The sequence below is a fragment of the Cibotium barometz genome, chromosome 19 (assembly GCF_041138505.1).
Source record: "Cibotium barometz isolate CiBa-2024 chromosome 19, ASM4113850v1, whole genome shotgun sequence".
In the NCBI taxonomy this organism is placed as follows: domain Eukaryota; kingdom Viridiplantae; phylum Streptophyta; class Polypodiopsida; order Cyatheales; family Cibotiaceae; genus Cibotium; species Cibotium barometz.
In genome coordinates this window covers 22,512,364-22,535,392 of record NC_141064.1, presented here as the reverse complement: position 1 = coordinate 22,535,392, position 23,029 = coordinate 22,512,364, and the positions used below count along the sequence as shown (strand labels likewise).

The 23,029-nt window shown below is 44.6% G+C and overlaps 1 protein-coding gene across 1 annotated transcript; it reads left to right on the top strand.

Annotated features, from left to right (window-relative positions):
- Window positions 1–329: 329 nt before the first annotated feature.
- Window positions 330–14,302, top strand: LOC147628357 (DNA-directed RNA polymerases II, IV and V subunit 3-like). The gene is made up of 4 exons (XM_086813448.1): window positions 330–703; window positions 13,067–13,240; window positions 13,485–13,722; window positions 13,816–14,302. Exons 1-4 carry the CDS (start codon window positions 411–413, stop codon window positions 14,089–14,091), a joined length of 981 nt encoding a protein of 326 aa, XP_086669574.1. The 5' UTR covers window positions 330–410; the 3' UTR covers window positions 14,092–14,302.
- The last annotated feature ends 8,727 nt before the right edge of the window (window positions 14,303–23,029 follow it).

Here is a 23,029-nt window from a genome sequence, read left to right as displayed (position 1 = left end):
GGTAGCCCAAGTTTAACAAGTATAGTCCTAGGCATCTCTAATCTTTGTAATGCATCACACATGATCAAAGGACCAAAATCCACATTGAAATCTCCCTCGTACCTAATACATCTGAACAACTCGTGCTCCTTTCATAGCTAGCTCCCAAATCATCCAAAATAATCCATGTCTTTATTTGAAGGCAATGAGAAGATACCTTCACTTGGAATCCTCATGGAGATAGATGGGCTTCTCGACAAACCCATCCCTGTGTCATGGACTAGGGTGCATATATAATATAATATTAATAAACTTCATTGAAATCTCACAAGAGCATCATTATCATTATATCAATAAACTTCAGTACGAGCATCATTTCAAAAGCAACCCTTCTGTGTGGAAGGGGGGGAGTCGTTGCCTTCACCTCTGCCATGGATGGTGTGAGCTACCAGCGCTTCCCGAGCGTGCGAATCCGGGAGATGAAGGATGATTTCCTCAAGTTCGAGCTTAGGAACACAGACACCAGTATGGCGAACGCCCTCCGCCGCATCGTGCTGGCCGAGGTGCCCACCATCGCTATCGATCTCGTTGAGATCGAAATGAACTCTTCCGTCCTCAACGACGAGTTCATCGCTCACCGCCTCGGCCTTATACCCCTTACCAGCTCTCGCGCCATGGACATGAAGTTCTCCCGGGACTGCGACGCCTGCGACGGCGACGGCAAGTAGGTCTTTCAGCATATTACTACGTTCTTTACTACATGGCCATGTGACATGCTAAAACTCCTCATAGCTGAGAATGCATGCCTATGCCTGTTCACATAGCCCTCATGCATGAGGTAGATTCATAGCATGTGTTTGAATCTATTTCAAAACACAAGCGCACACGCCCTCTTTCTCCTTTTGGTTGCATGCGCATGCACACAAATAATGTTCCAAGACCTGCAAGTAAGAGATCCATTGTTCCTAGAGTAGAGGTTTCCCCTCTCCTATTTAGGTACATGTCTTATGGTTGCTACAGGTAACAGGTGGTTCCTCAAGCCCAGCTTTTGTCATCCTGGGGCTAGATTAGCAGGTAGGGTACATGCTTGGTTAAGGCAGTCAGGCTTTGTCCAACCAGTCTGTAGATGTCTACAGACTTCCAAACAAAGACCCAAATAAAGCTTTTGTACATGGCTAAGGGCTGGCCACCCACATTGAGCAAGGAAGATTTATGGTAGAGAGGCCATCCGTAGCACCAATAAGGAACCTTCCCCCCCCTCTTCTTTTTTGTCACATTTTGCTATTGTGAGCCAGCGTGTAGCAGTGCATTAGATTTTAACACTTATTCGGTACCCAGGTTTGATGATTGTCCTCTACATCGCAAGGATTAAGTTGCTTGTAATAGCAGTATGTTGCATACAAACATGGAACACTGTTTCAAAGTGTGGGACTGAACTCTTCTTTATGGTGCACTGTTTCAACAATTTTATCATGTCATGTCTGCTTTCTCATCTTGCTATTTCCATGTCCATTTGCCTACTTGTTTGAGGCATTCTCATGCTACCTTTTTTTTGTTTGAAAAAAAAAAAGAATCTTCTATTAAGATAGTATGACCTACAAAATGCAGGAATCTTGCAAAAATCACTAAGGTTTAAAGTGCAAAGCTCAAAGGTGTAAGGATAGGCTAGAATTAAAAAATCCCAGTCGTGGCCATGAGTGAATTGTGCTTCCACATCCGAGGGAGTGGGATGAGAGTGGTGCGGGATCACACAAACACGGAGAGGGACCCATCTCGGAGAAAGAAGTAGACTCCATCGGCAGGCATCAGAAAAAAAGAGTAATCAACCGGGTGTCCCATGTGGTGCGGGGAGAGCTGTAATCATTGAAGCTTCAATGATCATGTCCACAAGGTTTGTGTAGCGCTAGATAAGTTGTCGAACTCGTCTTAGGCGTGACAGTTCAGGCATTGCGGGAGGTCGACGAAAATGAAGACGCGAAGTGGCCTTCATAATTCATGCAATACTTTTCAATTCTTATCTCTTACAATGGCCATGCTTATATCCATATCATGTAGAGCAATCGATCAGTAGCACTGGAGGACTAATGTCCACGATTGATAAAAATGCCTAAAATAAGCCTAAGAAATATGGGAAAATATTAGATAAATATTTGGATAAAAAGGGGCATAAAATGGAGTAAAAGAGAGTTGGAGATGACAGGTTCAACACCTCCTCTCCGCTCCAATGTGGGGTTCGACTCCCATACGGATAAGGAGCTGATCAATAGTATCTTGAGAAAGAGGTTTGGTGAAGAGATCAGCAACATTGTCCTGAGAAGGACAATACTCTAGTGTAATGATACTGTTGGCGACCAGGTCACGAATGGAGTGAAAGTGAATCTCAATATGTTTGGTCCTGCCATGGTAGGATGAAGTTCGAACCAACACCAAGGCACTCTGGTTGTCTATAAGAATACGGATCGGAAAATCCAAGAGTACATCAAGATGGCGCAACATCTGGAACAACCGTGACAGCTCATTGCAGGTATCCAGATAAGCATGGTACTCAGTCTCAGTTGGAGATAATGAAACTGTATCTTGCTTCTTGGATCTCCAGGAAACAAGACCGGAACCAAGAGTGAAGCAATAATCGAAAGTGGTCATTGAGTATCTTGATCACCTGCCCAATCAACATCAGAGTATCCAACAAGCTCAGTGTCTCCTCTGAAATAGAGACCATAGTCCAAGATACCGGATAAGTATCAGAGAACCCTCATAGTGGCGTGCCAATGAGAATGTCAAGGAGCGGAAGAAAATTGATTGAGAACAATGACATTGTAAGAAATGTCGGGTGTGGTGAGTGTTAAATAAATAAGAGAATCAACAAGCCTCCAGTATTGTGTACTCTTCTCGAAGAGGGGAGTGGAATTATCATGGGAGAGCTTGGAGTTAGGATCCATCGGACAAGAAATTGGATGGCACTCGATTATCCCAAATGTCCCCAAGAGCTGTTGCAAATATCTGGATTGGCTAAGAACACTCTATTAGAAGACTGATAGACCTCCATCCCAAGAAAGTAGTGAAGAAGTCCTAAATCAGTCATCTCATAGGTGAGCTAAATTTGATCGGAGCTGTTCAATCTTGGCAAGATGTGCCAATGCTCAATAAGTCATCAACATATAAGACAATCAAAGAGAGCAAAGCATCATGAGCAAAGACATAGAGATTGCTGTCTGCAAAGCATCTCTAGAATCCAAGGGAAAGAAAGAATCAATCTTATCACACCACGCCTTGTGTGCTTGTTTCAAACCATAAAGGACTTTGTGTAATCTGGACACTTTGCTCTCATGTCCAGAAACCTGAAAACCTTGAGGTTGTTCAACATACACCTCCTCATGTAAGTCACCATTAAGAAAGGTAGACTTGACATCCATTTGGTAAACCAACAAGTGCTCATGAGCAGAAAGAGCAAGAATTGTTCGGATGGTGGCGTATCTAGCTACAGGAGCAAAAGTTTTCTCATAATCCACACCCTCAATCTGAGAGTACCCCTTCTCAACCAATCTGGCTTTGTGTTTGTCCAAAGATCCATCAGCATGAGACTTGGTCTTAAAGACCCACTTGACTCCAATAACTTGTCGATGTAGCGGCCGGTCCACATACAATTCCTCTCAATCTTAGCCTCCATGGTTGTCCGCCACTCTAGAAGCCTAAGAGCCTCTTTAGTTGCAGTAGGCACATATGATTGTACTCATTAGGGTGAGGTTACAAGAATGATGAAGTTGCTTGCTTAAGAATCATCAAGTTGATGAAGTTCCATATTAGAGAGAGGAGAATTACGAACAGTGGTTTCCAACCATGGTGGAATCTTGGGGGCAATCCTCCATCGCACAGGAGCAAGAGGAGGAGGAGGAGGAGAACCCGGGGAAGAAGGAAGTGGTGGTGGAGAGGCAGGGGGTAAAGAAGGTGATGGTGGAGATGTCACGTGCATCCCGCACTTGGATGCCACGGAGACATTTCTGTACAGAAGGTGCAGGACCTCGGATGGTGAATTGGTCCCATGTGAGCCCAGTCCGGGACGAGTCAGCCAAGGATCCATCTCAGTCGTCCGAGGTCAGGTGTGCATTGTCTTGCACATGAGTCTAAGGTCAGGTGTGCACTGTCCTGCACATGAAACAGTGCCAGTCCGCGCTGTGAGTCTCCCTCTAGAATGATGTCAGTGGTTCTGCGTATCTGGTATGGTACGGGATGCCAGATCACTGAGTAGTTAGTGTTTAGGACAAGGGGCCAGCCCATAGGGCTACCCCAAGTTGTAGTGTGGGCATGGGGATGGTGTGAAACCACACCCATGAGGGCCAGGAAGGCCCTGGCTGTACCCATCAGCCATGGGTAGGCCATGGGGGGGGCTGTAGGACAGCCCCAAGGGCAGGCCGACCGACTGGTTTGTTAGAAGTCATCTCCTGTCTATTTGTATACACTAGGGCCTCTGTTGTGGGTGTGCCCGCCCGTATATCATTTTTCCACACTCCCCGTATTTTTTTCCTATTTTTTCCCATTTTTCCTAGTGGTGGGAGGGCTGCCAGATGATGCCAGGAGCACCCCATTGCTGGCCGACTGGAGCTTGATCAGTCGTGGGCTTCAGGGCTTCTGGCCGACTGCTTTTTCATCAGTCGTGGGCATCAGGATGCTGGCCGACTGCATTTATGCAGTCGTGGTGGGATTTTTCTCCAGTCGTGGGCACTCTCTGTTGCTGGCCGACTGCCCTCTAGGAGATGTATATATAGCCCCTCAGCCCCCACCACTTTCTCATTCAGTTTTTCCGGGATCTTGTGTATAGAGAAGAGTTTATACACACCTCTCTCTCTGTGTTTCTTGTGCTGATTATTTTCTGCAGTCTACTTGCTCTTGTCTACCCAAGTTTGGTTATCATTTCCGCTGCATATTCTGACATGGTATCAGAGTCCTAGGCTCTAGGAGATCTTGGGCGTTTTTCTGAGCAAGAGGGGGAGCAACAGGTTGCTGATTGGTGGACTGTTTCGGGCTGAACGGGAAGAGAAGGTGCAAGAGGAAGGCGGGCAAAGGTGCTGGACAGCCACTTGCAGATTTTCAGATTTTTTTTCCCACCCTCCCACCCTTTCAGGTTACTCTCCACGATGGCAGATTTACTAGAGATGGCTGAGAAGCACGTGAAGATTCCGACTCTCCCCACGTTCCCAGTGGATCGTCAGTTGGACGGGTCCAATTACGGCATCTGGAAGGTCATGATGGAGTTAGTTCTGGAGTCATATGACCTTGCTGATTTTATTATCATAGGGGTGCCACGGCCGGAAGCTGAGGAAGGGGAGTTATTATCGACGAGGAAGGACCGAGAGGCACAGGCACACATGTGGGATCGTGTCAACGCCAGGGTCCGGTCGTTTATTTTCCTCAATTGCACACCACAGGTGATCAACCATGTGAAGCACATGACGCTGGCGAGAGGCATATGGGAGCACTTTGCTTCTTTGTATAACAGGGTGTCACCCATGAAACCTTGGAAGTGCAGATGCGGGTTATGAACCCTGCAAAGTCTTCGACGATGCGGGAACACATTAATAAGCTGCAGGCCCTTCAGCAGGAAGTCCTTCAAGCTGGGAAAGAGATATCATCCGAAGATATGGTCATCACATTACTTTCCCACTTGCCTGGTCAGTATTCTGCTTTCTATTTCTCGTTGATCACGAGTGGCAGGCTCAGCACCATTACTTGGGAGGAGCTTGTGCCTATGGTCTTGGACCAGGAGGAACGTTTCACGAACCCTCCTCACGGAGGAGGTTCGGAGGCCTTAACTGGCCAACGGTCGAAAGGCCGTAATACCAACAAGGGCAAAGGGAAGGCTTCACCGGAGAAGTCTTCTGAGAAGAAGCCTGATCCAGAACGAGAGAAGCTGAAGGCCGAAAGATCTTGTAATGATTGTGGCGAGAAAGGCCACTACTGGAGGAAGTGCCCTAAGCGGACAGGGAAGAGTGCTGATTCCTCAGCCTCAGCTGCGAAGACTACGGCATTTGTGCACTTAGAGATGGTGGACTCCGATGCTTCATCATCTTCGAGCGAGGAGGTAGTTGGCTTCACCGCGAAGGATACCCGGGAATGGATTCTCGACAGTGGTGCTTCCAGGCACATGACTCCATCCCGTGACTTCTTTCTGGATCTGAAACGGCAGTCAGGTCGTATCTTTATTGGCGATAACTCCACTATTCCGATACATAGTGAGGGCCGGATGGAGATTATTCCCGACGGCAAGGGGGGCAAGCATGCTTCCCGTGTTCTTTATGTCCCTGCTCTGGGTTTTCATCTTCTGTCAGTGCATGAGGTATGCAAGACTGGCTTTCGGGTGGAATTTGAGGAGCATTCAGTTGCTCTAAGGGACCGTGAGACAGGCAAAGTTGTTTGGGAAGGCGGTGTGGAGAATGACATCTACAAGCTCTCTGCACTCTCCTCCTTGACAGGCTCTCAGGTCGGAGATTTGTGGCACTTTCGTTTTGGCCACTTAAATGTGGATGCTTTGCGGCGCGCCTTCCGGGACCAGATGGTGGTTGGCTTGCCAGATGTTGGTAATAGGCAAGGACGCTGTAGTTCTTGCATACGTGGTAAGCAGCACAGGGAATCCTTTCCGAAGCAAGCTTCCAAGCGGGCTTCGAAACCATTGGAGTTGATTCACACTGACTTGTGTGGACCACAGCAGATACCATCCTTGGGAGGATCTCTCTACTTCATGCTGCTTGTTGATGATTGTACCAGATTCACGTGGGTCTACTTTCTTTCCCAGAAGGACCAGGCTTTTGCTCGGTTCAAGGATTGGCACGTGATGGTGGAGAAAGAGTCTGGATTTCAGGTCAAGACTCTCAGGGCTGACAAAGGAGGTGAATTCTCCTCGATTGTATTTTTCCGGTTTTGTGCAGATCATGGCATCAAGAGGGAATTGGCCAATACCGGGTCGCCTTCGGAGAATGGAGTTGTTGAACGTAAGAACAGGACTGTGGTGGAGATGGCGAGGACCATGCTGGAGCATCGTGATCTTCCTCGTCCACTTTGGGGTGAGGCTATGGCAACGGCTGTCCATACCATTAACCGCTCTCCGACGACTTCTGTACCCCATATGACTCCATTTGAGGCATATTTTGGCAGGAAACCCGATGTCTCGCACTTCCGTGTCTATGGGAGTGATGCATATGTACATATTCCGAAGAAGCAGAGGGGGAAGCTTGACTCCAAGTCCCGCAAGCTGGTATTTGTGGGGTATAATTCTCTTTCCAAGGGATACAGGTTGTATGATCCAGAGAGGAACGAGATTGTTGTCAGCTTTCCAGCATCCACTGTCGAGGAGCCGCCACTTCTTGGAGATCCAGAGGAGTCTGATGATGATTCCCAGTCTACTACTCCAGTTGATCCACCTCAGTCATCACAGGAGGTTGAGCCGGCAGCTGGAGTTGAGCCCCCGCGACCACAGGAGGCTCCACGATCTGTTCGAGTACCTAGGTGGTTGTTAGACATCCTTCGGGAGTCAGGTGTCACGGAGCTACCCTTCGAGTGGACCACAGAGGATGGCCTTCGAAGGTTACATCGAGTTCGAGATAAAAGCAACACGGCGGAGCTTCTTCAGGTGAACTATGCTCTGATGTCTCGTATCATGCGGGATAAAGAGCCCACTTTCGTAAAGGAAGCCCTTTCATAGGATACTTGGAGGAAAGCCATGCAGGTGGAACTTGATGCCATCGAGAAGAACAACACTTGGGAGTTGGTACCGAGGCCGTCGAAGCGGTCAATCATTGGTGTCAAATGGGTCTTTAAGACCAAGTACGCGTCTGATGGCTTGGTGGACAAACACAAAGCCAGGCTTGTGGCTAAAGGTTATGCTCAGCGGCCAGGCATCGACTACGAGGATACCTTTGCACCAACAGCGCGGATGACCACGATTCGGACCGTTCTTGCCCTTGCTTCTTCTCAGAGGTGGCCCGTGTACCAGATGGATGTAAAATCTGCGTTCCTTAATGGTGACCTGCAGGAGGAGGTGTACGTTGAGTAGCCTCCAGGCTTTATTGTTCCAGGATCGGAAGGGATGGTTTACAGGTTACGTAAGGCCTTGTATGGTCTTAAGCAGGCTCCCAGGGCTTGGAATCAGAAGATTGATTCCTTCTTTATTCGGACTGGATTTCAGAGATCGGTTGCAGATCCGAACCTGTATCTCTTTCGGGAACGCGGCATGGTCACACTCATCATCCTTTATGTGGATGATCTCATTCTCACCGGCGGTCATGTGGAGCACATTGGAGTGACGAAGGCTGCCTTGTCAAAGGAGTTTGAGATGACCGACTTAGGCTTACTTCACTTCTTCTTGGGATTGGAGATCTGGCAGACCCAGAGGGGGTTTCTCGTCTCTCAGCAGCGGTATGTTCATGAGTTGCTTGAGGCCTTTGGGATGGAGAACTGCAAGCCTATTACCTCGCCGATGGACCCGAACACAAAGTTAACCGTTACAGATCCTTGTGAGCCAGTTGATGCCTCGCAGTACCGGAAGTTGGTTGGTTCATTGATCTGGTTGCTGAACACCAAATTGGACTTGAGCTTCTCCGTGGGGCTGTTGAGCTCTTTTATGCAGACGCCATTGAAGACTCATTGGGACGCAGGATTGCGGATCTTGCGGTATCTGCAGAGTACGAAGGATCTGGGACTCTTTTACACAGGAGGGAATGGAGTCAAGCTCCAAGGTTGGAGTGACTCAGATTGGGGAGGAGATCCAGACACAAGGAGATCTACTTCAGGATACACTTTTACCCTCGACTCAGGAGCAGTTTCTTGGAGTAGCAAGAAGCAGCCAACTATTGCCCTTTCTTCGACAGAGGCAGAGTATCGGGCTGCTTGTGGTGCTGCTTGTGAGGTTGTATGGCTGCGGAGGCTGCTAGGCGAGATTGGGTTTCCACAGAGGGAGCCCGCAATCATCCAGTGCGATAACCAGAGTTGTATAGCTATTGCTCGGAACCCGGTTTTCCATGCCCGGACCAAGCATATAGAGATACAGTATCACTTTGTACGTGAGAAGATCTTGGCGGGTGACATCTTGCTACTTTATTGTTCGACGGAGGACAATGCGGCGGACCTCTTCACGAAGTCTCTACCTCAGGCTACGCTCAAGCGGCACTCCAGCTTCCTTGGGTTGGTTTCACAGCCAGGAGCTGAGAGGGGGTGTTAGAAGTCATCTCCTGTCTATTTGTATACACCAGGGCCTCTGTTGTGGGTGTGCCCGCCCGTATATCATTTTTCCACACTCCCCGTATTTTTTCCCTATTTTTTTCCATTTTTCCTAGTGGTGGGAGGGCTGCCAGATGATGCCAGGAGCACCCCATTGCTGGCCGACTGGAGCTTGATCAGTCGTGGGCTTCAGGGCTGCTGGCCGACTGCTTTTTCATCAGTCGTGGGCATCAGGATGCTGGCCGACTGCATTTATGTAGTCGTGGGATTTTTCTCCAGTCGTGGGCACTCTCTGCTGCTGGCCGACTGCCCTCTAGGAGATGTATATATAGCCCCTCAGCCCCCACCACTTTCTCATTCAGTTTTTCCGGGATCTTGTGTATAGAGAAGAGTTTACACACCTATCTCTCTGTGTTTCTTGTGCTGATTATTTTCTGCAGTCTACTTGCTCTTGTCTACCCAAGTTTGGTTATCATTTCCGCTGCATATTCTGACATGGTTATCCAGCCTTGGGAGAGGTATAAAGAAAGTATGGGGCAGCCCATACAGGCTGCCCAGCTTTCAGAAAAGGTGGTATTCAGTACCCAGCCTCCCAGGCAGCAGGCGCCTAAGTGCCCAGCCCTATTTCCCATGCGCATGAGTGCCCAGCCATGCATTAAAGTGATGCGCAGCAGTTTATGTATTTTTTCCAGCATTTAATGCTGTGATCTCAGTCGTGGGCAGAAATGGAACTGGCCGACTGCTGTAGTTGGGCTAGTATAAAAGGGAGAGTCCACAATCCCATTCATTTATCTCATTCTCCACCAAGAGCTCAAGCATAAGAGGCTAGACAAAGCCAAGAGGGTGCTAAGCGAAGGGGTGACGGATTCAGGTCAAGGGCAGGGTATTCGCAGCCAAGAAAAGTTCCAAGATTGTTGTATTTTCTTTCAAATTTCTCATCATTCTAATAAAGCAAATACACCATCCATGGTGGGGGCCCTACAGAGGGTAATTGGGACCAAATACTGTGTCCTCTCCACCTCTCCCTCTCTCCCTCTCTCTCTCTCTCTCTCTATTTTTTGCACTTCTCCTTTCAGTTTATGCGTTAATTTCCATCGCGAAAAGAGTGCTGAATTCTGAGTATTGAAGTTACCGATTCTTCTCCGAAGCTTCCGCATATTACAGGAGAAGTGGAGAAGCTGGTGGTAGAGTTGGGGTGGTTGAGGAAGGAGGAGGGACCTTGATGGTAAGCTCGGGATGAGAGTGAGAATCATCTTAGAGTTCAACAAAGTGAACATTGCGAGAAATCACCAAGGATCGCGACTCTAGATGCCATAATTTGTAAGCTTTGGAATGAGAGCTATATCCAAGGAATTTACACTTCCTGGACTTGGGATCAAATTTGGATGTGTCAGAATCACGGATATGAACATAGGCATCACAACCAAAAACCCTAAAATGAGAGACGAAAGGTTTCTATCTAGTAAAAGCCTCCTCTGGAGTCGTATGAGAAACCGCCTTTGCAGGAGAACGGTTGATGATGTAAATAGCAGTGCTCATAGCTTCTCCCCTGAAAGAGGGAGGAAGATTAGAAGAAGAAAGCATGGTACAAACCATCTCCTGAACAATCTTGTTCTTACGTTCAACCACACCATTCTGTTGAGGAGTATGAGGTGTTGAAGGGATGATAGTCGGTGTAGAAGCCATGGAATCCTCCTCTTGAATTTACTGGTGCCACTAGTCCGGGGTAGAGCTAGATACAAAATTATAATCCAGGGTAGGGATAGAATACAAAATTAGGCAAGGTGAGGGAGGGCTGGGAAAAAATAAAACGCAGGTGCTGCTGTAGGAGAAACGCAGCAGAAAAACACTGATTTGTGCGAAGAAGTAGATCTTCAAAACGCAGCCACCAAGGGAGCAAAGGAGAAAACATGCAGGGTGAAAACTCTTCTTGCTGATCTTGGGAAGCACACAATCTCTAATACCATGTGAGAATACGTGAATATGAAGCGGAAGAAAATAGAGATCACACAAGAGAGAGTAGACAGCCAAGAGAGATCCAACACTTGAGCCAAGAACTGAAAAGTATTGAATGAATTATGAAGGCACAATGGCCATGCTTATATACATCTCATGTAGAACAGTCAGCTAGTAGCACTGGAGGACAAATGTCCACGATTGATAAAAATGCCTAAAATATGGGAAAAATCCCTAAAACTATCAAATAAATATATGGATAAAAAGGGGCATAAAATGGAGTGAAAGAGAGCTGGAGATGACATATGCAACAGAGGAGAGGATGGGGGGGTGAGGAGGCAGGCGGGAATGAAGAGGCGATGGGACAGGGATGAGGAGAGGGCTGAGAGCAAGTTGAAGGCTAGGGAATGGTGGGGGGATTGGATCTCCTCAGAAGGGCTGACTAGAGGAGGCTCTTGAGCTTGCGAGCCCTCCAAATGCTAGAGAGGCAGGTCCAACAAAGAAGCTCCCATTTGGTTGTGCTGGCAGTTGATTGGCCTGTGGAATCTCTGGACTGCTTTGCATCTAGATCCTGTGATAATTGTGAGAAACGTTTTGCCATAATACGTCGAGGCCCGCGCAAGGGGATTGCTGTCCCACGTCAACTGGGGTGCCGAGGCCGGTCAGACAGGGGTGAGATGCATCCTTAGATGCTTCCAGGGGTGGAGGAGAACGCCTCTCGCTGGTGCAAGGGCGGGGGCGGTTGCTTGATTGATTGCCCTGGTCCATGGAGCAAATCAAAGTGGAGCCGCTAGGGGGAGGCTGGCCGCCACTTGAGCATTGGTGCAGGCAGGCCTTCGTGAGATGCTCTATTCGACAGCATATGAAACACTATCCAGGGAGTCCAGAAAACTTTACCTGTTGCTAAACCGTCGAGGCGAGGTATCAAGATGAACTGGGGGAGACTCTCTGCCGAAGCTGCTGTCTAAGGGTTGCGGTACTCTTTGGGGGAAGCAAACTGTCACTGGAAATCCTGACGCAGCTGGCAGGGGATTTGAGTGGACAAGAAGCCTTGGTGCCATCAAGAAGAATACACATGAGCATCGTGTAACATAATGGGGCTCTATTGCAGGACTCAAGTCCGCCAAGGTGGCAGTGTTGAACTCCACTTGAATGGAGTTGTCCCAGGAATTGGATGTCGGAGATCTGTCCTTGCTTCCTTTGCAAGAGGTCCCCAATCGAGCCCCTGGTTGGTCGGATGCAGAGGAGCTTACAAACCAATGAGGAGGCTTGCAAAGAGGCAACATTTGTTGACAGGAGCAGGACATCCACTTTAGAAAGATGGTAGTGGAGGATGGTCTCGATAGGGGAAGGTGCAGTGGTTATGAGGGGTTATAGAAGCTCTAGGATGTACCTCAATATGTGTCACCAACGTGGTTCGTTCTCAGTCAAGGTGGGTTCCAGCCATCTCACCTCAGGGCTTTGGGTTAATCAACCTCTTGTTCTTTATCAAAAACTAGGTCCCCCATACTGTGGCCTTCCTGCTCCACCATAAGATAAACTGGCACGACTGTAAGTCTCCAAACTCTGGCCTTCCAATTCTTGGGGAATTCTGCATGCCTGTTAGTTCCACTGAAATAAATGTACTTGTGGCCCTCACTGCCCCATTGTTCTTTTAGACTCCCAAAACGGCTAGGAAGGTTCTGGTCTTGTTGTGGATAAATGCAATGATATAAGCTGGGAGTTCAATCATGGTTAGCGCCCTTACATAGCGCCCTTACATTTTCAGACTCCCTTGTGAAATCAGAGATTCGCTTACAGCTGAGTAGCTTCATTAGAATGAGAAATTGTAGGAGAGATTTTACTGTCGTTTATTCTGGCTGCATTGTTTAATGCTAGCATTTGATTATCCGACGAGGTGGTGGTTGCTTGCTTGCTTTTTCAGGTGTGAGTACTGCTCTGTGGAATTCACTCTTAATGTCAAATGCACCTCCGATCAAACGCTCGATGTGACAAGCCATGATCTTATTCCTACTGAGCAGCAATATCCAGTATATCCAGTTGGTTTCCTTGATCGCAGTGAGTACAGCACTTTTGCTGACGAATCACCTGAGCAGAGGCAAGTCATGTTTGGATTTCAATTCTCTTTTATACATGCAATGTTGTAAATATATCCCACAGTTACAACCTACAGAAGCAAAAAGAAAAAGGACTCTTATTAACAGGTTAAACTCTTGTAACATACATGTGGCCTTCATCGCCTACTTCTGTCAGGCAATTTTTATTAAATGAAGCTTTGTTCATACTTTGTTAGTCAATGCTTTTGTAAGCCTGTTCTTTTGTTCTGATTTTGGTTGCCACAGAGGAATTCTTATTGTCAAGCTGAGGCGTGGCCAGGAACTGAAGCTACGTGCCATTGCAAGGAAAGGGATTGGCAAGGATCATGCCAAGTGGTCTCCTGCTTCAACAATCACTTTTCAGTATGAACCTGAAATACATATCAATGAGGCGTTGATGGAAACCCTTACTTTAAAAGAAAAGGAGGAATGGGTGGAAAGCTGTCCCACAAAAGTGTTTAACATTGATTCAAATACTCATCAGGTAAAGTGTATCTCTATAAGTTGGACTCCTGAGTCAAGCTGGCCAAAGTAGATATTCAGAAGCTGCATAACGAGACCTCTTTGCTATGTACAGGTTGTAGTGGTTGATGCAGAGGCCTATGCATATGACGATGAGGTTATCAAAAAGGCTGAGGCCATGGGCAAACCTGGTCTTGTGAACATAATCAGCAGGGATGACAGCTTTATTTTTACCATTGAGTCTACTGGAGCCTTGAAAGCATCTGAGATGTTCTTGAATGCTATAGATATTCTGAAGACAAAGCTTGATGCTGTGCGACTATCGATGGAAACAGAAGAGAATGATGATCAGTTTGGTGAGCTAGGTGCACACATGCGTGGTGGTCTTTAACTATTGTAAGATCCTGAATTAAGTTTTGAGAATCAGAAATTTGGAAGTATACATATGTAGCTCAGATGGTCAGAAGTCATTTTGGAGCTTGTATCCTTCCTACTTACCAATTAACGGGGTCGTAGGGTACTCTTTTGTTGGGTACTAGTATACTACCAGCGATCATACCTTAAAATTACAAAACCTAACGTGCAGGTTTTTGGTCTCAAAATGCTTGTCAAAAGGACACGACACGTGTCAAACAACTATTGTAATTACAAAGGTCAAGTGTGGTTGGGTTTTAAAAAAAAATTGATCGTATAGTGGGTCCCTTGGTTATAAATGTCTTCAAAAAGTTATAACATTAGCATATATGGATGTGATGGGTTCTTAAGAAATATTGGAAGTCTTCCATGGGGTAATGAGGATTTGTAGAAGTGGAGCCATGGAGTATTCCCTTTGTATACAAAGATTTCTAGACACGAAGGAGATAGCTGACATACAAGAGATTCTTGTCATAAGTCATAACAGGAGACTAGAAAAACATGTAAGAGGAGACCTGAGATTCTTGTTATGTGAAAGAAATCTTGAAGGACAAGATAGCAAAGCATATGCCTAGGGACATTCCATCATTTTAAAATAATACCTTCCATCTATAAAAGGTGGTTGGAGCTTCTCTCTCAATTTTGAAGCAATCAAGTGATGCAAATTTCTCAAGGGTGTTAAAATGTCTCGCATTCCAAGTTCATTAGTCATGTATGTGCATTGTAAATTCGCATTTAATCATTGAGATATAGTTTGGCATTCCTAGGCTGCACATTCTGCATGCTTCATTACAACTGTCGCATAAATTCATGGTGGGTCATAATCTTAGAAATGTTCAGTTAAGGTAAAAGCATAACTTTCATTACAAAATCTCTCATTAAAAAAAGTCAACAGGAACACAATTCCAATCACCATAAGGAGTCATAGCCCCACCTATGTGGCCTTAAATGTCCACATTACCTCAATCTCAACCACATTACTTTTTCCCTTTTACAAGTCATGATACACAAGTAACCTCTGATCCCATGAATTGTGCAATGACACAATTATCTGTCTTCATCTATGTGAGATTGCAAGATCACATTTCCAACACCCCCTTTGATCTAGTAGTCCTTGACTCCTTCCAACATACACCTATAACTTGGTTACGCTAAGGATTGGCTTGGGACCCTAACTCTTGGCATGAGAACATTGACTTACCAATGTGTCCAGAGGACTTTAAATCGTAGTACTCTTTGAACGACCATTTGAAAGATCATTTGTTGATAGTAGGCTTGAGAGTCCAACAACATTTGGTTCATTCTTTAAGGAATGTAGCCATTTATGACAAGGGTTACAACACAATTTAAGGGAAAAAAAAGACAGCCCAATCCGATGAAGATTTTATCCACGGCCTTTCCAACCCGCTCCATCTCTTGATTGAGATTAGACTATACGTTTTTTCATCTCTAATTTAAGGTCAACTAGTGGTGCAATATTTTTATGAAGGTGTGACTCTTGGTTGGAGAAAACCTTGGTCTCTTCTCCATAAGCAGGATGAAAAAAGTCTAGGTTAGTGCATATGGTTTAGAAAAGCCATGTGCATTGTATTTTCTCTCTTACTATAGATTACAAAAACATATGTACTTCTTGCATGTGTTACTGTGTGTAGATATATCACCACATTGAGTATATGCTCTTTCTCTTTATGAACTTGTGTCCACTTATCATGCAATGAGCTAACGTGAGCTTATAGTCTCGTGAAAAAAGGACGTGAGCACAAACACCATTAATTATGCTTAAGAACTTTAATCACCCCTATCAAGTTCAATTTTAAAAAAAAAACTCCAAAAACGAGGCCAAACCATCCTCGGTGGTGGTTGGGAGACGTGAGTCCATAGACCCATGAAAAAAGGACCTGAGCTTAGAATGTAAGCTGTAAGCATAGAGACGTGAGCCTTAAGTCTATACACAATGTGAGTCGTGAGTCTACAAACATGAGCCTAGAGGTAGGTAAACCTAGTATTGTACTAGCCAATTAAAACTATTTTGGAGACTTGAGGTAGGTAAACCTAATATTCAAGACTACCTTAAAGAATTAAGTTTGTAGTCTTGTGCAAAAATAAAGTGCAAGTCTAATAGATGTGAACTTGGAGATGTGAGCCATGAGCTTGGAGATGTGAATATATAGCAAACATGAGCCATGAGTCTACAAACATGAGTCATGAGTCATGAGTCATGAGTCTAAAAGTTCCTTTTGAAAACTTGAGCCCATATTCCCATGGGAAAAAAAGAGACGTGGGCCTAGAGATGTGTGTCATAAGTTTGTAAACGTGAGTTGTGAGTCTAAAGGTGTGAGTCTATAAATGTGAGTTTGCAAACATGAGCCATGAGTCTAGAGGAGTGATTCTATAAATGTGCGCCTAAGGGTAATTAAACCTAATATTATTCCAGCCAATCAAAATTGCCTTGAGAAGACTTGTTAAGGAAACATCTACTTATGTCCTATAAATGTGAGCCTAAAGGTTGGTAAACCTAATATTATACCAGCTAATCAAAAGTGCCTTAAGAAGACTAGTTAAGAAAACATCTAGTTATGTCCTATAAATGTAAGCCTAAAGGTAGGTCAAGCTAATATTGTACAAGTCAATCAAAATTGCCTTGAGAAGATTTGTTAAGGATGCACCTTCTCATATCCTATAAAGGTGTTCCTATCATAAAATCTATACAAGCAACAAATTCTAAAGAAATATCTTTTATAATTATTAGAGCATTAAGCACAATTATCACCTACCATTACCAAACCTATCATAGGGGAGAAGCCCTATGCACTACTTGGAATATGTGTCATAGTAGGCGTATTTCACAAAACAAAAGCTTGTGAGCCTATTTCATAAACAAATCTGTGAGCCCAACAAGACATGAGCCGTAAGCCCCACTAAGCAAAGGCATGAGCCCACAAATGTGAGCCCTCACATAAGACGTGAGCCTACCAAGTGTGCTAGCTCATCAGACATACGTGAGCCTGTTTCATACAAAATAGAGGTATGATTCCACTAGACGTGAGCCCATAAAGGCATGAGTCCACTAAAGGCATGAGTCCACTAGATGTGAGCCCACAAGCGTGAGCCCATAAAGCATGAGCCATGAGCCCAAAGGCGCACCCACATATGTGTGCCTATAAACAAGAGCCTAACAACAAAAAAAGATTAAAAAAACAAAAAATAAAAGTGAAACTACACACACACACACACACACACACACACACACACACACACATTTTTGCAACTTAGGCAAAACACGTGTTTGAATCCATCCATAACCCCTTTTGATGGTGAACTTGTTATGAACTAATTGTTGGAAATGACAATCCATTCCGAGTATGGTGTATCAAACCACACCTTCTCAAACCCATCTAGCCTTTGGTACTAGCATCGACTGCACCAACTCTCACAATATAGTGCTTCTTTGTTGTAAGAAGGCAAGGGAACTTCAAATCTACCAAAACATACTGGTTTGGATCATTGGTAATAAGCTTAAGCTTTAGAGGTAGAAGTCAGCATTCACAATTGATGTGGAAAGGCTTCCCAAAATTGGTGTTTTTGGGCATCTCATTTCACTTCTTTTGCTATAGTTTTTGCAAATGAAGGAATTTTTTAGTGCTTCAAAAAGACAAATTGTAGTACTCTTGAAAGAAAGTAACTGGGGTGGGTTAGTCCCTCACCAAGGGAGTGGCTCATGAAGGAGTCATCACTTAGCATCTCACGGGAGAAGCTCACCATTGATTCTTGGAATAGATAACATTATCATGAATGAGCCATAATCCCATTTACATTGATATTTATACTCCACCCAAGAGTTCACACCTACTTACTAGTTGTCCATGGCCTTGGGCCCATAATGCTTTCTTACAAACCATCCCTTCCCCAATGGTTTCGTCCTCGAAACCTCAAACGAATACCCCAAATTCGGAGAAGAATGTTCCATGTGGCTGAATTTACACCAACCCATATTGCTCTATCAATGCTTCATATCCCTCCAATGCTGAAATAGGTTGCCATGAAGCTTCTTCCTTAGGTAAACCTTTCCATTGAACAAGATACTCCACCAAGGTACGAGTGCGAAGTACCTTTTTCCTTGTACCCAAGATAGCTTCTGGAATGTATTCAATCATTCCCTCTTCATTCATTGGAGGTAACTCATCAACCATTTGATCGATCATACCCACATATCCTTTCAAGTGAGAGACATGAAACACATCATGAATCTTTGTTGTAGATGGAAGTAAGAGTTGATATGCAACCTCCCCAACTCTTCGTATCACTTGATAAGGACCATAATAGCGATGAGCTAGTTTGGTGTTGGTGCTTCCCTTCAAAGACGCATATCTTGACTTTGGTATTCTCAAAAGAACCCAATCTCCCACTTTGAATTCCAATGGTCTTCGATGAACATTGGCATATTGTCTCATTTTCTCTTGTGCAACCTTCAAATTACTTTTGCATTGTTGCAACAAAGCTTGCATCCTTTCAGCTTCCTCCTTGGCATTATGGTTAGAAGTCTCATATGTACCCACCAACATAGGCAAATTGACCTTGTAACCATATAAAGCCTCAAAGGGTGACATGCCAATGCTCACATGATATGTTGAGTTGTAAGCAAACTCAGCCAAAGGTAACCAATCATCCCATGTGCTTTGAGTATCATGACAATAGTGGCGTAGATATGTTTCCACCCATTTGTTTACTCTTTCTGTTTGACCATCGGTTTCGGGATGATAGGCGGTGCTTGGAGTAAGCTTGGTTCCCATATATTCAAACAATGTTCTCCAAAAAGTGCTCATGAATTTGACATCGCGATCACTCACAATTTGTGATGGCATACCATGCAACTTGAAAACCCCATCAACAAATTGCTTGGCAACATTTTGGGCTGAATATGTGACCTTGGAAGGAATGAAATGGGCCACTTTGGTCAATCTATCCACCACAACATACAAGCTGTCCCACCCTTTCTTTGTGCGCGGAAGGTTAGTAATGAAATCCATTGATATATGACTCCATTTGCCTTCGGGAATGGGCAATGGCTGAAGCAAACCTCCCGGTTTATGTGTAGGATCCTTGTTCAATTGACATGACTGGCACCCACTTACACAAGCATGAATGCTCTTCCACACCCCCTTCCAAAAGAAACTTTTCCTTATTGCATCAAAGGTTTTGTAGACACCCAAATGACCAGCCATAGGAGTACAATGCATCTCTTCCATGATCTTCTTGATAAATGATGAAGTAGGAACCAAGTAGACTTTTCCTTTGTAGTAGAGGAGACCATTTTTCAGCTCATAATGGGGTAACTCTTCACATACACCTTGCTGTAATTTCTGCACTATTTGTGAGGTTTCTTCATCAAACAAGTACTCTTCTTGTATCTCCATGATCCAATCTTTATGCACCTCAGAAATAGCATACAATGAGCAGGCCCACATACAAGACAAGGAATTGGCAACTACATTTTCTTTGCTCTTTGTGTATGTGATTTCAAAATCATAGTTTTGTAGTGTTGCTACCCACCTTCTTTGCTTAGGAGACAAATTGGGTTGTGTGAGGAAATACTTCAGCACCCTATGATCACTTCTCACATAAAAATGACTCCCATATAAGTAATGGTGCCATTTCTTGATAGCATGGAGTATAGCAATCATCTCTTGCTCATACACATGGAGTTCTCTTTCTTTGTCATTCAGCTTTCTACTTTCATAAGCAATGACTCCATGGTCTTGGTAAAGTACCGCACCAATCCCTCTTCCACTTGCATCCGCCCTTATTGTGAAAGGTTTGGTGAAGTCTGGACATACCAAAATAGGTGCTGATGTGAGCATCTTCTACATATCTTCAAAGCTTTTGTTGGCAATGGCATCCCAAAAGAAGGTTTCCTTCTTCAATTTGTCCGTCTCATTGGGGCTGCAATTTCTGCATAGTGGGCAATAAAGCGCCTATAGAATGAAGATAACCCCAAAAACCCCCTCAATTGAGTAGTGTTTGAAGGAACCGGCCAATTCCTAATACATTCCACTTTCTTTGGGGATCCACACAAATGCCATCCTTGCTCACAATGTGACCCAAATATTCCACCTCATGTGCCATGAAGGTACATTTTGTCTCCTTAACATACAACTTGTTTTGCCTCAAGACCTCCAAAACCTCTTTCACGTGCTTCAAATGCACTTCCTCATGTTTGCTATAGATAAGTATGTCGTCGAAAAAGACCAATACAAACTTGTAGAGGAAAGGTTGAAGCACTTTGTTCATCAATGCTTGAAAAGTTGCCGGTGCATTGCATAATCCAAATGGCATAACCATGAATTGGTAAAGACCCCTTTCTGTACGAAATGCTGTTTTGAACTCATCACCACTTTTCATCCTTATTTGATGGTATCCGGAACGCAAATCAATCTTTGAAAAGCATGTGGCACCCTTCAACTCATCCAAAAGATCATCCACCCTTGGTATTGGAAAACGATTTTTGATGGTGATCTTATTCAAATCACGGTAATCAATGCACATGCGGAAAGTACCATCCTTTTTCTTCACAAGTAGCACCGACGGAGAAGCAAAAGGAGATTGACTTGGTTCAACCCATCCCATGTCAATGAGTTCTTTGACTTGCTTTGCCACCTCTTCCTTTTCAACCTTTGACAAACGATAGGGAGGCTTGTTGATTGGTTTGGCATTTGGTTCCAAATCAATAGCGTGATCAACACTCCTCTTTGGCGGCATTGATTTTGGCATGGTAAACACATCTTCATAATCCTTGAGTAGCTTAACCATGTCCACATTTTCGATGCAATCCTTTTTGCTATTATCTTCCTCTTTGCAAAGCTGTAGTACATAAACATAGCCCTCTTTCTTGAACTCTTTCTTCATTTGAGTAGCATTGATCATGAAGAGCTTGGACCCTTGCATTCCATTCAATGTAATAACCCGTCCATGATGCACAAAACTCATGAAACTTTTCTGTAAGTTCATGGTAAAAGAGTTCAAAGTGGACAGCCAATCACATCCAAGTACTATGTCAATTGGTCCCAACTCAATCACCAAAAGATCAACTTTGCAAGAGTAGCTCTTGGACAACTCCAATTCTGTACTTTGACACTTCATATTGCAACCCATTGAATCACCATTGGCCACTTGCACCATGTGCTTGTTTGGTAAAGAAGTTGGTTGCATTTTAAGAGTGTTCAAAGACCTTTTATTGACAAAACTATGCGTGCTTCCAGTATCAATGAGTGCATATGCTGTTCTCCCATTCACCTTGATCTTCAATCTCAATGTGTTGGCACCCTTACTTCCCGCATAAGCATCATGAGAGATTGTACACAAGGTAGTATGTGCACTATTGTTTTCATTCCACACGCATAGAGGCATCCCATCATCCATTTTGTCATGAGCAAACTTTAGTTTCCCACCCGGATCAAAAGGAAACTCGGGATTTTCTTCATCAAAACCATCATCATGAGAACCTCCACCCTCATGAGGATCTCCCCATCCTAAGGCATCATTGCATTCAAGGAATTCCTCCTCCTCATGATTAGCATTGTCCTCAGTGATAATGTAGCTTATGGAAATATCCTTGGATTTGCATACTTTGAAGTGATCCTTGTTCCATTTTTCTCCACATTTGAAACATAGACCTTTGAGCCTCATTTCATGCAAACGGTCCTCCTTGATAACCTTGCTTTTTGAACCCCCATTTGCTGGCTTGGACTCATTATATGTAGCTTTGTTGGACATAAATGGTGGTTTAAATGGAAGTCTATTAGACCCTCTACCATACACGGTAGGAAACCTTGGAAGATTAGGTCTTGTGTTTGCATGAGAACCCATGTCAGTCCTTGTGATCACTTCCCCTTTGATATTCCCTTTGCTAGCCCACTTTGTCAAATACTTCTCTTCATGAATTTCTGCAAGCATCATTGCCTTCTTCAAAGTGGCGGGTTCATGAGACTTGACATCACCACTAATAGGAGCTTTCAAGCCCCTTATATACTTGACAACAAGATAATGCTCATCAAAGTCGTCCAAGTATAATAGAAGCTTTAGAAACTTATGAGAATATTCCTTCACGGTAGTGATTTGCTCTAGCTTGTCCCATTCCACAATGTGATTGTCCCTTTGCATGCGAGAAGTAAACACTTCTGCCATGTCATTCTTGAATTCTTCCCAAGTAGTGATGACATAACCATGAGATTGCTTCCTCCTCCACCAAGTGTGAGCAAAACCTTCAAGATGAAGTGAGGCGAAGTAGACTTTGGTAATCTCGCTCCTTGGGCTGATTTCGAAGTAGAGATCCATCTTGTTTGCCCACTCTTCAAAGTCTTCGATAGAATTTGATTCTCCTTTGAACTTATTAAATATGATTTTGTCCTTCACAGCATTGTCAAAATCACCATGCATTCTTGAACCCCTCTGCCGTGCTCTTGGATCATCAAATCCTCTTCCTTCACCCAAGTGTCTATGCATTTGCTCATCTTCCAATTGCCAATCACCTGCATCTTTAAATCCCTTCTGTTCATACCCTCTTCTTGCATCTTGCATAAAGGATGAAGTTCTTGGAATACTGGCATTGGATCTCTCATAAGAAGCATCACCCATAGGTCTCTTGCCCTTGTCCATGTAAGAAGAATGTGGCATCATTTGAGGTGGCATCATTTGTCTTACTTTGTTCTCTTCTGGCATAGAAGGCTTTCCATCATGTTTGGCATCATAATGTATACCATCCATTGCATTCATATCGGCTTCTTGGTTGAGCTTGAGAGGAGCCAATGCACTAATGGCTTTCTCCAAGTCTTTTAACCCTCTTTGCATCACGTCATCCAGGTAGTGGTGTCGCTTGTCGAACCGTTCCATGAGGTGTTCACCAAATTGTTGTTGCCGAT

What these genes read in the sequence shown, in the direction of transcription:
- LOC147628357 (XM_086813448.1), top strand. Translation starts at nt 411, where the DNA reads ATGGATGGTGTGAGCTACCAGCGCTTCCCGAGCGTGCGAATCCGGGAG. An exon ending in GACGAATCACCTGAGCAGAG is followed by an intron (nt 13,241 to 13,484) that starts GCAAGTCATGTT and finishes TGGTTGCCACAG; the next exon opens with AGGAATTCTTATTGTCAAGC. An exon ending in TTGATTCAAATACTCATCAG is followed by an intron (nt 13,723 to 13,815) that starts GTAAAGTGTATC and finishes TGCTATGTACAG; the next exon opens with GTTGTAGTGGTTGATGCAGA.